The sequence below is a fragment of the Mustela nigripes genome, chromosome 17 (genome assembly GCF_022355385.1).
Source record: "Mustela nigripes isolate SB6536 chromosome 17, MUSNIG.SB6536, whole genome shotgun sequence".
Lineage (NCBI taxonomy): Eukaryota > Metazoa > Chordata > Mammalia > Carnivora > Mustelidae > Mustela > Mustela nigripes.
Window position 1 is genome coordinate 15,429,287 of NC_081573.1, and position 15,985 is coordinate 15,445,271.

At 52.9% G+C, this 15,985-nt stretch overlaps 1 protein-coding gene across 4 annotated transcripts in view; it reads right to left on the bottom strand.

The window, feature by feature from the left end:
* SIPA1L3 (signal induced proliferation associated 1 like 3) overlaps window positions 1-15,985 on the bottom strand; it is a 233,800-nt gene that overhangs the window by 50,284 nt on the left and 167,531 nt on the right. For all 4 annotated transcript variants that reach the window (XM_059382994.1, XM_059382995.1, XM_059382998.1 and 1 more), the window contains 3 exons: window positions 14,742-15,016; window positions 8,217-8,468; window positions 7,112-7,249 (listed from right to left, as the gene is read on the bottom strand). In XM_059382994.1, coding sequence (XP_059238977.1) covers window positions 7,112-7,249; window positions 8,217-8,468; window positions 14,742-15,016 — 665 coding nt within the window. The remainder of the gene's footprint in view (window positions 1-7,111; window positions 7,250-8,216; window positions 8,469-14,741; window positions 15,017-15,985) is intronic.

Consider the following 15,985-nt stretch of genomic DNA (forward strand, 5'->3'; position numbering starts at 1 on the left):
CAGAAGTGCCCTACTGACACAGGCCTTGGACCTCGGAAGACTTAACAAGTCTCCCATTAATAGAGCTGGCTTTGTGATTTCTCATTCGGTTCCTTTTGTCTATACTTGCAACTCCAGGGTTGTCCTGCCAGCCTCAAGGCGGGGCTGCTTCCACAAAGACTAACTCTGAACCCCTAGGCTTTGCCTTCCGGGCTGCAGGGGGGTGAGGGTTGGGGACATGGAGGGTGGGGATGGGGGGAGGAAAACTTGTTTCTGCCCAAACCCTGACCTCTAAGTCCTCCAGGCAAGGAAGACAAGACAGGGCCAAAACAAGAAAATGAACAGCTGTGCACAATACTGACTTATCAGTCGCCCAACTGCTGGTAGATAATGCAGCCCCAGTTGCCACGGCAGGGAATTCAAGGGTCGATGTGTTTATTCCATTTTCTCGAGATGTCTGGATCAAAACCTGCGTGCCAAAGGAAAACGGCCGTGGCCGCTGGGGTCAGCCGGCACAAGGCCTGAGTGGAGGCTCCCCCAGTGTCTAGACCCCGCTTCTGCCTCCGTAACAGAACCCCGGCCGTATCCGGGGCCGCAATGTAACTGGTTAACAGACAGCATTTTCAGGCTCTCCTGCAATTCTTGCCGTGGAGATGAAAGTGTCATGTGTGACTTTCAGGAAATATCTGCAAGTGTGCTGTGGGTGCCTCTGCCTCATCTCCTCCTCAAGGCTGAAGCTCCAGCAGCCACTGTAAGAACGGGCAGCAACAGGCCAAGAATGGCAGAGCTCGGGTGAGGGAGCCCAGGTCTCTGCCAGCATGTCCTGTCAGAGTCATTGTTTCCTCTTGTAGGCAGCTACACCTAATCCTAACGACAGACCACCTGTACCTGGAAGGGTTTCACCAGGCTCTACCGCTCAGCTACTGTCCTGCATGAAGACAATCTGTATTTTGTGCAATTGCATAATTCTCAAACAAAACCTTGTGAGCCTAAGGGAAACTGACTGGCTTATGCTGCCCATTCTTTGGGGGGTGCAGATATGTCCCCATTCGGAGCCATTTCGATCACAGTCAAGGCATGGACAAGAGACTGGAAATCTGGACCCGTTCTTTATCTCAGCATGCACGGTTCTGGGCAAAACCTCCAGAGGAAAAGACCAGAGCTGCCCTCAAGTTCATCTGAGAAATGTTAATGTCTTCTATCTTTTCTTGGAAGATGACACCACATCAGATAGAAAGGGTTTGGGTTTCAGTGAGAAACTCATTGACGTTTCTGGCACTATCTGGGAAAAGCTGCTGTGCTTACCGACCCGGGCAGGCAGGCAGGGAATGCCTTTGGCTCAGCCTCCTTGGGCTACCACGTTACTGGTTTGAGCATGGTACTTTTCTCTGTGGCCCAAGAACAGAGTACCAAAGACAGATGTGACATGGGCAAGAGCCTCTCTGGAGGGGAGGGGTCCAGCCTGCTCTGCCAGGCTCCCATGGGGACTGATGGGACAATGCACGGGTGAATTCCCAGATGACCGGGGAGAGGGTGGATGGATGATATAGTCATGATGGGCCGCCACACCAAAAACCATTAACCTTCCTGGTCTCTGCTGAGGAAGCCCAGGGTTCCTTGTGGTGGCCACCCCTCAATCATGCAACTTGAGTACATCCTGACAGTTGAAGATAGTCGTGCAGGTCCAATGTGACCTGCAAGGGGATGGTTCAGGGGAGGCAAAAAGACCCAGCTCCCTTCCTCTTAGATACCAAAAGAAGCTCTTCCCTCCTTTTCTGCAGGGCACTGATTTTGCCTGGGGCACCAAGAGCCAACATGAGTCACTAGTGGAACCAGGTCCCTGAGGTCTTCCCTAAAGAATACACCAGCCCTACAGCCATTCCACCTGTGGACCTACTATGTGATGACCCATTCCCTTGATGCCTCATGCCTTCTCGAGTTAGCTTTTCTGTCCTGCAGTCAAATGCCCCCTCACCAATGTACAACTCTATAGAGCTGGCAGGAAAAAAAGGGAAAGAAAAAAAAAAAAGAAGGCCAGCCAGCTGGTCCCGTGAGCAAACATCTGAGGTCCAGTCCAGCCGGGCAGGCTTGCTGCGCTGGGCGTGTTATTCTGTCCTAATGCTCCATACAAAGTTCGGTGCTTTGCTCACTTTGCGAACAAGGGTGGCCAACTCCCAAGGACAGGGATGTCATCTGCCAGCCTCTGTCCCCCAGCCACCAGGACAGGCGCTCGAGGGGCAGTAATGGTCATCAGCGTTAACTGGGCCTGGCACTTACTGTGTGCCAGACCCAGTTCTGAGTGCTCTACAGGGTCTTCCTCCGTGAACATTCTCAGTGCTGCTTGGGGACACACATTTTACATGGGAGCAAACCCGAGGTGCAGAGAGATGAAGACACTGGCCCACGCTCATGGGGCTGACAGAGGGCAGGCCATCTTACCACCCTGTTTCCCACAGAATCTAAGATGGGCCCTGGGACAGATTTTGTGCATACGGGCCCCCACAACCCTACAAGCTTGATGAATTTGGCAAGTAGGAGGCCCGCCGGAGACAGTAGGAGACAGAGGAGTCCCAAGCTGGGGGTGTCCAGGTTTGGGTGGGAATGTCTGGCTGGGCTCCCACAGGATCCAGGATGGCATCGGGCGGCCATGCGGAGGGGAAAGGGGAAAGGACCTAAGACTAAAGGCCACTGGCACAGCTCTGGCTGACTCCTGGGCCTCCTGCCACAGGCTGGTGACTGGCTGTGAATGACACTTCTGAGGTTGGAGGGGATGCACCATGCTAGCACCCTTTTGCCAAACTCGGGACCCTGATGTTGACAGAGATGAAGTGTCACCGTGGGGCTGGGACCCCAGGAGGGACTGTGTATGTCACCCTGATTTGGAGAATAAGCTCAGAGTCCTCTGTTAGGACAAGTCTCGCTCAGGTCAATGTTTGCTCTCCAGATTGGCATGGGCCTGGGTTCCCATCCCGACTTGGCCACTTCTTGGAAGAGCGACCCTGACCAAGGGGATTCATGGAGCCTGCTACCCCACTCTGTCATGTGGGATAATTAAATCCCCACCTGTGGAGTGCTTGGGAGCACCAAGATCACGTATACAGCTCAGCAGAATAGACCGGGGAGCCAGAAACAGACCCACACAAACATGTCCAACTGAGTTCCCCTTTCAGTGATCTATTGCTTTAAGCAGCAAGAGCGATGTGATGGAAGAGGGAGAGCCTTTCCCAGAAACAGTGCTGGAGCAAACTGGACGTCAGTAGGCCAACAAGTAACATCAACCTAAACCTGTCACATTATGTAAAAATGAACTCAAAATGGATCATGGACTTCAATGCAGAATACAAAATGATAAAACACAGAAGGACACCTGGCTGGAGCATCTGACTCTTTTATCTCAGGGTTGTGAGTTCAAGCCCCATGCTGGGTGTAGAACCTACTTAAAAAAAAAAAAATTAATAAAACTTCTAGGAGAAAAAAGGAAAATCTTCAGGACCCCAGTCTAGGCAAAGGGTTCTTAGACTTCACACCAAAAACGTGGACCCTCAGAGGAAAGCAATGTAACTTAGACCTCATCAAAGTGGACACCCTTTGTTCTGCTACAGACCCTACTGAGGAGATGAAAGAACATGTTAAAGACGGGGAGAAAATATTTGCAAGTCACACAGCTGACAAAGGACTTGTGTCTAGTATATACAAAGAACTCTCCAAAGCTGAAAACTGTTGAATCCAGTTAGAAAATGGGCAAAAGACATGCATGGACACTTCCTAAAGAGATACACAGGTGGGGCATCTGGGTGGCTCAGTGAGTTAAGTCTCTACCTTCGGCTAAGGTCATGATCTCAGGGTCCTGGGATCGAGCTCCGTATCTGGCTCTCTGCTCAGCAGGGAGCCTGCTTCCCCCCCCCCTCTCTCTCTCTGCCTGCCTCTCTGCCTGCATGTGATCTTTATCTGTCAAATAAATAAATAATATCTTTAAAAAAAAAAGAGAGAGATACACAGTTGGCACATAAGCACATGGAAAGATGCTGGACACCATCAGCCTTTAGAGAAATGCAAATTAACACGACGAGACCTCCTTACATGGCTAATAGAATAACTAGTGAAAACCAGTGATACATGGACATACACAGTGCAAAGCAATAACCACAATCAGGTTAATGAGCCCATCTCTCCTGGAACAGAGTCATCTAGTCTTGGGGGACAATGCTGAAGATTACTCTTGGCAGTTTTCAAATGCCTGGTGAAGAATTATTAATTTGAGGCACCATGCCTATACGTACGTTAGATCTTCTGAACTTATTCATCTTGTAACCGCAACTTTGTCCCCTCTGGCCCAAATCTCCCTACTTCCCCCACCACAGCCAACCACCACACTACTCTGTCTTTTCTATGAGTTCAACAACTTTTTTGGGGATTCTCTGTATAAGGGACACCATTCCAGTATTTGTCCTATTCTGTTTGATATCTTTCACTTAAGCGTAATAACCTCCAGATTCATCCATAGGAAGGACTTCCTTTCTTTATGGCTGGATAACATTCCATGGCTTGTATATATATCACATCTTCTTTAGCCATTCATCGGTCAATGAAAGTTTAGGCTGTTTCCGTATCTTGGCAGGCAATTGTATTCTTGGGCATTTGTTCCAGGGAAAGCAAAATTTATTTTCACGCATGTTCAGAAGGTGCATGTTTGTAATGTGCCCAAGCCCAGAAACCACTCAAATATCCTCTAAAGGGTGAATGGTTGGTTATCCGTAATGGGCTAGTTCCAGACCATGGAATCCAGTTCAGCAGTAAGGAACTGACTGCTGATACACACAAGGGTTTGAATGAACCTCGAGGAAATTATGCTGGGTGAAAAAGAATCTCCAAAGGATGTATACTGTGTGATTCCTTTTATATAACAGTTATAAAATAGCAAGAGTTAGAGATGCAGAGCAGATTAAGGGTTGCCAGAGATTAAATATGGGGGAGAGAATGAGAATGGTGTGGCTCTAAAGGGGTAGCGGGAACGGAGCTCTGCGGGGAGGGTACAGTGTACAAATTGTGGTGGTGGGTACACAGCAGCACACATGTGACAAAACCACACAGAGCCACACACACTCACCACACACACGTGTCCACGTGCAACTGGTGAATTCTGAATAAGCTCTATGGACTGTACCAATGTCAATGTCTTGCTTTGCTATTTGCATGGGGGAGGCTGGGTGAGGGATTCGTGGAGCTCCCGGCACGTTTCTTTGCAACTTCCTGTGAACCTACAATTATTTCAGAAAGTTTAAAAATTAATAATAAAGGGAAGGGACACCAAGACTTTGAAAAAAATAAATGCCCCCTGGATTTATCAGTAACATCAATCCTACCACCTCTGTTCTTGGCTAATCACTGGGTACTGGCTGCCATTTCCAGTCTCGGCCGCTGCTGCCACCCAGGGGCCTCCACACACCAAACTCCTCTCCATTCCTCCTGCATTCCACACCATTCCGCTTACTCCTGCCTGTGGCCTCTGCTCTGTCCAGAAGGTCTTTCTCCCTCCTTTCTGTGGCAAACTCCTGGGGACCTCTCAAAGCCCTGTTCAAACACTGCCTCCTCCAGGCAGCCAGGCTAGACAGACCTCTGGGGCTGGGCTGGGCTCCCTCTTCTAGGGACTTAGTCTACCAGTGCTCTCGTTGGGGTGCGCACGATTTCCGGGGCGCTCCCTTCACTGCAGCCAGTGGCACTGCCCACAGGAGCCCCCAGCGAATGAGTACCTCAAACAGTGCCTGAGACTCCCTGCTGAATGAAGGCTGAATGGTGGTGGCCAGGAGCTGGAAGAGGAAGTCTGTTTTCCCCGATTTGACAGTGGAGGCTGAGATCTGACAATGGTTTAGCTCAGTGGCTCTTGCCATGTGTTCCCTGGACCAGCAGCGTCAGCCTTGCACGTTCTACACTCCAGACCTACCAAGCTGGAGCCTTGAGGTGGGGGGAAGGTCCCAGCAAATGCTTGTTTCCAGGTCCCCTTTGGGGTGATCCTGAGGCACACTGGAGATCAGTGAACGGATCCCTGCTCTAACAGCAGGGGGTTTTATTTAGCCCAACTCCTGCACTCACCCATCCTTTCATCAAATAGATACCAAGGACCTACCAGGGTCAGCCTCTGTGCTGCATGAGGGTCACACAAAGATGCACTGGGAAGGTCCCAGAGCTTGAAGATGAGTGCACACACACGAGCACACACACTCTTGACCTGGCTGACGGCATGGAGAGTGCTCAAGGCCACTGTCCACAAACACACAGGGAACTGAGGGACACAGTGGTGGCCCTTCATCTATGCCGGGGGAGGTTCGGGGAAGGCTTCCCAGAGGAGGAGCATCAGTGCTCAAGCTGGCAGGACGGGGGAGTGTGGGGTGAAGAGTGTGAAGAAACTGTAGGCAGAGGGAGAACACGGAGGCGGGCTCTGAAATTCAGACAGCCTCCCCGGGGAAGTGAAAGCGACCAGTGAGGCTGGAGAGGCAGGCCTCACGGAGGTGCTGAGGCTGTGTCCTGAGGGCTGTGGGACACGTGGGAGGGTCTGAAGCAGGAGACAGACATGGCCACATATAGAAAGATCCTCCTGGCTGCTGAGTGGAGAGTGGGCCATAGGAGGTGGCACGGAGGCTGGGGGCTCAGGGAGGTGGCCAGGGTGGGGCACTGGGGGGTAGAGGAGGGGGTGGGGGGCAGAGCTAGCTGCTCAGGAGGCCAAATGAATGGTTTGCAGTAGCGGGGAGGAGGAAGGTGGGGCGACAGAGACAAGGATCCTGGAGGACCAAGGGCACACGGCACTACGGAGCCATGGACTAGGAGATGGAGAGATCTCTGAGTGGCCATGCCAGAAGGCAAATGGTCTTGCTTAAGCAAGTGATACAGGTCAAGAGCATGCCAGCAGAAATCCTGCTACGAGAAAAGCCGGCGGTGAGTCGTGCCCAGGGCAGCTTGGCCCTAAATCTCAACAAAAAAAATAGCCAATCCTCCTGGAGGTCCTCTGATGACCTTCAGGGATCCAGAAACCCCATCAAATGGCAAATAAACTTGCAGGGTGTGTGGATTTCCTGGGGAAGAAGGATCCCCAGCTCTCAGAGATTCCTTAATTTGTTAAGAGCGAAGAGACTCTGACCTTTCTGGGGATGGCTTGTATCTCGTGTAGGTGGCCGAGCCGGGGGTGGAGAAGCTCCCAGAAGGCTGCCGATAGGGAGGGGCTTTGTCGGCCCCTGCTGGTGATGCTGTGTAAGGGGTTTCTGGGAAGCTGACAGGCCTGCAACAGAAAAAGAAGGGAGGACAGAGGGAAGGATGAGTTAAGGATACCAGTAGCCTCAGAGGATGGAAGACAGACTTGGCCCAACCACATCCCATCTGCTTCATCGGCCATGCACCCATCAGGATGCAGGGAGAGCTGTGGCGAGCAAAGGGTGGGGCCCGGGAGCAGGGACAGTCCTGGCCCTCCCTCTCCCATTACGGCTGTGCCTGCCCCTCAGCTTCTGGGGCCCTGACAGAGGCCCGACAGGGGCCATGGAAGCAAGAAGGCACCTCTACAAGTTGGGATTCCTTCATTCCTTCATTTAGCAATTTTTCTTTACTTTAAAATATATACCACCTACAGGATGATTTGTCTGTAAGGTATGCACCATCCTAATAAAACAAACTCCCAAAGCTACCCCCTAACCCATGAACTAGAATGGCAGCACCCCTACACGCCTGCCTGTGGGCTTTCCCCTTTCCCTGCCTTCCCCCGGAAGTGATCACTACCCTGGGGTTGGTGCTTATCCGGCCCTTGAGCTTTCAAGCAATACATAGTTTCCATCACACGTAGTATGGTGGCTTTCCCGCCTCAGACACCGAGCTCCCCAGCACTGGGGCCTCACAGAAGAGGTCCAAAAGGAAAACTTCACAGTAAACAAACTGAGGGTTTTGGAAGGGAGCGAGGTAGGGGATAGGTAAGCCCGGTGATTGGGCATTAAGGAGGGCATGGATTGCACGGAGCACTGGGGGTTATTCGCAAACAATGAACCACGGAACAATATATCAAAAACTAATGATGTACTGTATGGCGACTGACATAATTAAAAAAAAAAGAAAGGAAACAACAGAAAGAAGGGAGGGAGGGAAGCATAAGGAGGAGGAGGGGAGGAGAAAGAGACTGGACAAAAGAGGGAGGAGGGAGAATAGGACAAAAGCGGGATGCAGACGGGAGGACACGGGGTGGCCCCCTCATCAGTCCTTACCTCTTGCTGTGCAGGGGCTGGGGCTCCCGGAAGGGGACCATGGGGGTCTGCTTCGGGGGCCGGCTCAGGGACTGGGCGTGGCCAGGAGCGCTGGGGCTGGCCCACTTGGAGGCTGGGAGCGAGTTGTGGGAGGCCGGCCCGCTCCACTGCCAAGGAGCGTTGCTGCGGTAGGGGGGCCGGCCTCCGGGGGGCAAGCTCTCCGGCTCTGTCTTGGGCTCCGAGGTATTCATGTCATAGGTCTCCAGCCACCCCCTGGGAAGAAAAACTTCGTTACTCAGAAGGGCCCTGGCTCCCCAGCACACATGCCTGCTGCCCAGGAGAGACTGCTGCCTGGTCACTCTGGGCTGGGTTTCCTGCCTAAATCTGAACCATGAGGGCCTATTTTAAAGGCCAAGTAGGTACCCTTTAAACTGGTCTGAAACTTCGCAGCTCAGGAAGTCAGCCAGGACAGGGCCCACCCTAGAGGCTCTGACCGCTTGGCCCTCTCTCCCTCACTTCCTTTTTGCTCCTTGCTCTCCCTTCGTCTTCCTTCCTCTCCCTTCTCCCTGACCCAGGCCTCAAGTGGACCAGTGTCCTCCATGGAATGGCTCAGCCTCCCCCTCCACCCAGCCCCCCTGCGGCGGTACCGGGGGCCAGAAAGGCAGATGCCCTCAGAATCAAAGGATAGTATCTGCCTTGTTCCAAAGAAGCTCAAAGGCGGCTGGAAGAGGAGCAGGTGACCTACTTTGCAGGGTGGTTTAAAAAAAAAAAAAAAAAAAAAAAGCCACGAAATCTGGAACCTTGAAATAGATGCAGAAGGGCCTGTGACTCCCCCCAGACCAGGCTGGCACACAGGCCGTGGTGTTGCTGGCTTGAGGCTGGGCCATCCACGGCCCCGAATTCTCCACCCCTCGTGCAGTGCAGCACAGGAGAGGGCTCTGAGCCCAGGGGGCGTGTCTCAGGCTCCCAAAATCCATGTCCTAGCAGATGTCAGAGCAGAGCTGGGGGCCCTCAGCCTGGAAGCACTCATGCCCTCAGCGAGCTGAGCCTCTGTGGCTCTCCTGGGTCCTCTGGAGCCCAGGGAACTTTTAGGACTGGCAAAAGTTGCAGTGGATTTGGTGGCTGGGGGCTCAGGACATGGCTGCTGAGGAGTCTCCAGAAGGCGACTCGAGGAGGTGCTGGGGCTTCTGGGCCCAACATGTTGTGCTCCTCTGCACCATTAGAGTCAGAGCTCCTTCTGGCAATCTTTCTGAGGTGCCAACGCCTCACCAGGTACCACAGGAGGAATGACAACAGTACAAATGTCCAGCAGAACCCAGACGTAAGTGGATGAGGGGACCATCATAGCCCTGCGACTCCGGCTGGCTCAGCTCCTACATCTGGGAACAGGTCTGTGTGTTCTGGGGGGCAGACTCCACTTTTGGCTCCAGGTGTGAGAATGTCACCCAGGCCTGGCTGATCAGAAACCTCTCCTCCCCCTCCCCTGCGCACAAGGATCAGCACAGGACTGTCACATGCCCCATGTGCGGCCAAGTGGAGATGGCATCAACTCTGGAACTGTTCCTGGAACTAATGGGGGAAGATGTGGAGTTCACTGGAGCTGCTGTGCTGGGGAGTCCTATGCTGAAACTGGGAAGAAGGGTGGGTCACCTTTGTCCCACGAAATGAGAGCAAGCTAGGAAAAGGAGATAGGTGATAAAGATTCCCAGTGAGGGCATCCAGGTCCCTGCATCGGGCCCAGTCTAAATCTCGCTCTGTCTCCTTGTCTGTCAGGAACAGAAGCCAGGGAAGTCTGTCTTTTGCTTCACCAAGCTTGAGCTGGTTCTGTTGTTGGGAGCCAGAATCCCGACCGCTGACAACAGCACTTCCGAGAGAAGTAAACCGAGACACAGAGAACCTAAGTAACCTGTCCAAGGTCACACAGCCAGTAAGAGGGGGAAACGGGACTTAAATACAGTAAGTTGACTCCAAAGGCCACAACTTTAATCACTATCCACATGGGCCACTGAAGACTGGTTTGGGAGCCAGACTTCTCTCCCAGTTACTGACAACATGGCCTCTGGCCAGGAGCCCTTGCGCATGATCTCCAAGAGGGAAGTATTATCCAGGCATTTTGAAGGCAGCATCGGGTGGTGGGGAGCCAGGGCTTCTGGGCCAGATGGCCAATTCAGACCCCAGCCTGCATGGCCCTGGGTGAAGGATTTCTTTCCAGAAGCTGTTTCCTCATCTGTAAGATAGTGGTGGCTGCAGGTGTTCTAGGGCACTAGGATAAAGTCTGGTGCCCGCCAGGTGCTTAACAAAGGGGACTTGGCACTGCCACCTTCTCCAGCTGATTCTGTGGCCAGTCTGCCTGCTGTTCCCACATGCTCAGAGGCCTAGTCTCCCTTCCACCTTCTGAAGTCCAACCACACCTTGCTGGGGGCTCCGGAACAAATCTTTCCTTATTGGTCTGAGAACCAGCAGCACCCAAACTACAGCAGAGGGATGCAGACACTGGGTCTCACCACAGGAATCGGAGTCCTCCTTGGCCTGGGGACCTGGGAATCTGCATTTTTACCAAGCTGCTAGTGATGCTTTTGACACAAGACAAAGCTGGTGAAAGTGGGACAAAAAGGGCCTCCCCGTCTCCCAGTTTCACCTCCCAGAACCCACCACAGCTTCCAGTTTCTTATATGTTCTTTGAGAAGTATCCTAGGCAGGTATTTCTATGCAAATATTATTTAAAACAGAAATAAAAAGCTATCCTGCTTCCCCCTCGGGTCCCCCAACTAACAGTATTACTTACCAGGCCCTCTCGATACAAATTCAATTTACTTCCTTTAAACAATCCAGTACTATCCCATCACACGATGACCTGGGATTTACTCAGCCAGTGGGTCCTGAATACTCAGCGCGGCTGGATACTTAGATTGCTTCTACTCTTGGCAGCAATGCCACAGCAGACAGTACCCTCCGGCCTCAGCCACGTGCAGGAGATGTCTGAGAGAGGATGCCCCTGAGCCCAGAGCCCTCTTCTCCTCACCGTCTCCTTTCTTACCCCTCCTGCTCCCTCACCTGTGGGGCTTCAATATCCCTTTTCAGGGAGGAGTTTCCAACCCCCTTGACCAGAGCTCCAGAGTCCAAATGAAGAAGCAACATCCCAGATGGCCTTCTCCATCAGGAAGCGGCAGAGAAAGTGAGACGAGAGCATTCCTCCCAGCCTGTTTTAAGTGGCCGACGTCTCGATGACCATCTTATCAGCCTGGGGGATGTTCTCCCAGTTCAGCTATGGCCAGTGGTGCAGTACTCACTTGAGAAGCCCTGTCCGATGGCCTTGGAGTGTGTGGATGAGCCACTCTACCATTCAGTGTCTGAGGAGTGTGGGGTCCAGGTGTACACCATACAGAGCCCTGCTGGCGGCAGCAAGAGCATCTCTGCCCATCCCTGTGTGCCCCCGCTCAGGGCTTGTTTTGACATTCCACCCAGGAGGCCAGGGCTGCAGCAAGAAGCTGGGAGAGACCCCAGAGCTAGGGCGACCAGCTCTGCAAATGAGGTCAGCCAGACCCCTCTGCATTTCAAGAACAACAAAAACCATGCAAGTCCCAACCCGCATCTGCCCCTGAAAACAGGAGATCCTGTTTCTGTGGCTGCCCTGCCAAGGGGGGTAGGATGATAGCTTCTTTCCGAATGAGGGAAAGGAACTGGCTCCTGTGTCTAGTGACACCCTCTCAGGCCTGGTCTCCCCAAAGCCAGAGAAGGGAGCCTGCAGACTTTTACTTTTGCTTCTGTTGGTCCCTACCTGCAGATCCAGGGATGTCTTTGTGGCCTCCGGTGCAGAGTCGTTGGACAGGTGGGCTGGCTTATCGTGTGCACACACGTGAGTGTGAGGGTGTGTGCAGAACAAGGCACAGTGTGGGGGGATCTGCTGGGGAGCTGGCCTGTGGAGTTGCTTTGGCTGGACTTGCCCCTGCAAAGCCTGGAGTGGGTGTGGCTGGGCCCTGGCGCCATAAGAGGGCTGAGAGACCGGGACGCGGGGGGCTTGACTGGAGTCCCAAGGGTAGACTGGGGAGGGGGGTGAGGGCAGGCTGAGCCCCTGGGGCAGGGCTGAGGCATGCTCAGAGCTGCCCCCGACCAAGTCCGGAGCAAGCAGGAAGCGGCGGGTGGAGCAAGCACAGCCGTGCATGCGCACAGCTCTCGCCGACTTTCTGATGCAGCTGGGAAGCTGGACTGAGGTCTGTCTGCTGCTTAGGAGCTGTACAACTCTGCACAACTGATGGGTCCCCTCAGGGCCTCGGTGTTTCATCTGTAAAGTGAGGGTCACACCAGCCTTGAGGGGGTCACATGTCACCTCATGTCAGCCTTCCTCTTGGCTCACTCTGCTCCAGACCCTCTTGGCTGCCTGGCAACAAGCCCAGGGCCTCTGTCCTCACTTTTGTGATGGCCACTAGGTCCCTGCAAGGCCCTTCTTCTGGCTCCTCCTCACCCTCCAAAGTCAGGCTGCGCTCTTTTTACTTTCCTCACACCCAGTAGCTCCCAGCTGGTGTCTCTAGAGCGCCCCCTACAGGCCAAGTGCTGGTCTATGAGCTTTATTTACAAAGCTTTTCTCCAAACTCACCACCATCTTTGGGGAAAGGATCTGTTACCTCCCTCATTTTACAGATGAAGAAACTGAGACACGAGGTATGAGGCCACTGGCCCAGGGCCACGGTTCACAATGAGGAAGAGCTGAGAGTCAACCCTAGGTAATGTCACTGCAGAGTCTGTGTTCCCATGACACTCAGTTGCCTCTCGCTTTTGCTATATGAAATCACCTCATTCCCTTGCTTGCTGTTTGCTTCCCCTGATCCACTTTAGTAGCTCCCCGAGGGCCAAGGCCTGACTGTCCTCTGTGCAGCTGTGTGCTCAGTGCTTGGGATGTAGTGATTCTCTCTGTCTCTGGCCACAGCTGGAGATCGCTGGGGCACCGACTCACCAATATAAAAGCAGCATTTACCCTGCCTTCCCTATCTGATAAATTCTACCCCAGAGTAACCAAACAGTTACCGAAAGATTTCAGCCAATAAATGAAGAAGGAATGACAGAATTGAGACCAGTACTTGTTACTCTGTGACCCACAATGAAATAGCTGATCGAGGCAATAATGACACATGGCTGTTGAGGGGGACAGTGTATGATGACAGGTCAGGCGCCACCATCTGAACCCTCTGCCCGTACAGCCACTCACGGAGGACAACCAGACACGTGGTGCCTTGCAACAGACACACACCTGAGAAGTGTTGTTACCAAAAGAAATCTCACCAGATTTGGATCAAGTTTCTACATTAAACTCCAGGTCACAGGAAATCCATGTGCTAGAAAAACAGGGTAAGGGACACCAGGGGGATGCAAGCAGCTAAATGCAGGAAGTGAGAAACTCCAGAGAACAGGTAGCCGGGGTTTCTTCCCAAAATAAATTCCAAGGGGGGAAAAAAAGCAGGAAAGGGAAGCTTGTAGATTAAAAGAGCCTGAAGAGACCCATCAACCAAATACAACAGGAGTAGCCTGATTAACAAAACAATTCTTTCTATAAAAGATCCCTCTAATACAACAGAAAGGTAAATACTGATGGATACGTGATCCTGAGTTACTGGTAAAAATTTTAAGTATAGTCCTAATTTTTTAGAGGTTCTTATTGGGCAGAGATATGGTCTAATCACTGGGACTGCTTCAAATAATCCAAGGGGAGGGGAGGTACAGAACTTGAAAAATAACAAATACCAGTGTTGGTAAGTGTTGAAACAGGGCTCAGTACACTTTGGTATGTTTGAAGTGTTCCATTAAAAAAACAAGACAAACTCTTCGTTGTCTTCCCACTACGTGTGGAATAAAACCCAAGTTTGTCCCCATGCCCGTAAGCGCCCCTGGAAGGCTGCCCCACCTCTCACCTGTTCCCAGACACCCTGGTCTCCGTGCTGCACGGACGGATGAGCCACATACACTCACACATCCGAGACTCTATGCAGACTTTGCTGGGGAGCCCCTAGCCCAACAAGACCATGTGGCTGCCTTTGTCCAGGAGCCTTGCCTGATCCATGAGCAGCTCTCCCAACACGCTGCAGGCCCTTTATACAGCCTGCTTTAATCTTAAATCTCATTACTGCTTGGTCCTGCATTGTATCTATGTAATTACCGCCTGTCTCGGCCTCTAGAACACAAACTCCAAGGGAGCAGATACTTGCTCCCTTTGGTCCCTGTGGTCTCCCCAGCACTTTGAAGGGCACTCGTACCTTGTGCTGAAGCAGTGAACCAAGCGCAGTGTGTCCTCGGGGCAAGCTACTTTGAATGCTGTGCGCATCACCTAGAAAATGGGACTGATGAGGGTGTCCACCTCATGGGGCTGTTGTGGACATGGAATGGGGACAGTGGCGTTTGAAGAGCTTCAACCGTATGTGGCATCCGGCAGGTGTTTGCCAGATGCTGACTCTCCCCATCACCAGTTTTCCTGCTGAGAAAGGGCCTCGGGGGCCTGCACTCCAGAAGCTGCCATCCCACCACCTGGCTCTCACCTTGCAAGGCAGATGTCCTTACCTCCGGGGTGTGCCGTCGTCGAAAGGGGGGATGATGACCACTTTGACAGTGACAGAGGTACGCAGGAGGTCGATCATCTGATCATGGGTCAGTGTGACCACGGCCACCTTGCAGATCTCCACCAGTCGGCTGCCTTGCCGGAGGCCGGCCTGCCAGGCAAACCCATAGTCCTCCACCTCGGCCACCGTCCCGTCGTACTTCACATGGAAGCCCAGCTGCCCGAGCCCGTTCCGCCGCAGGGTCATGTCCACTGTCTCCCAGCCGTTGGTCATGACCTGTAGGCAACAGGCAGGATCTAGCCTCTGAAGCTGTTGGGGCCAGCTCTGGACGACCCCTGCACAGAGGTTCCCCCTTGAGGGCCAAAGACCCTGACCTCCCAGGTGATGCCAGGATATAGGAGCACAAACACCCACTCAGTCCCAGCCTGGGCTCTTGACTTCCAAAGACACGTGGATAGGCAACCACGTGGCTTCTTAGCTGGTGGAGACCATGGCAGTCATGAGCCCTGTTCTCCAAATGCCCCTAGCCTTTGGTGGGCTAGCTATAGTGGGATTATACTTCTTGGCCCCCTTGTGGGGCGTGGGCTCTGGGACTTGTTTTGGTCAATGAGTTGTGAGTGGAACCGCCATGTCATCCAGGCTGGGGCATTTCACTGCCGGCGTGAGACCCTCTGTGGGCCTTTCCCCTCTGCCATGATTATTGGGATTGTTCCAAAGAGTGGCTGTCTGTGTTCAGTTGGGGGCCCAGAATGAGAACAATGTGGAGCAGAGACCCCCACCAAACTTAAGCTGGACATGGAGTGTGAGCAACAGACAAATCTTTGTTGTTTTAAGCTGCTAGTATTTCATCCTGACCCACTGACTCTGACCAAAGTAGGCGGGGCAAGCAGCGGACCAGAGATTCTGGGATCTTCTCTGGATGGGGGCTCGCGCCTCACTCTTTACTTCATGGTGCCATTTTTAAAAGAAAAACCCCTTCCCCAGGCTCCTCCTCAGACCGTCCTCTAACCTGGAGCTGACCAGACCATACCAGGCCTCGCCTCTGATTCACTCCCTGCTTCCTCTGTGTGTGACTGTCGCCACGACCACGTATAACTATAGGTAAGAGGACCCGTCAAGGAGAACCCTGGTCCCTCAGCATGTCCTTAGGAATCCCCTTCTCTTCTTGGGAGAAAAGGATTAACTTAACAAGCCACAGCTATGGCTCCTGAACAAGTCACATCAAGATCGGTATACACTGGGACG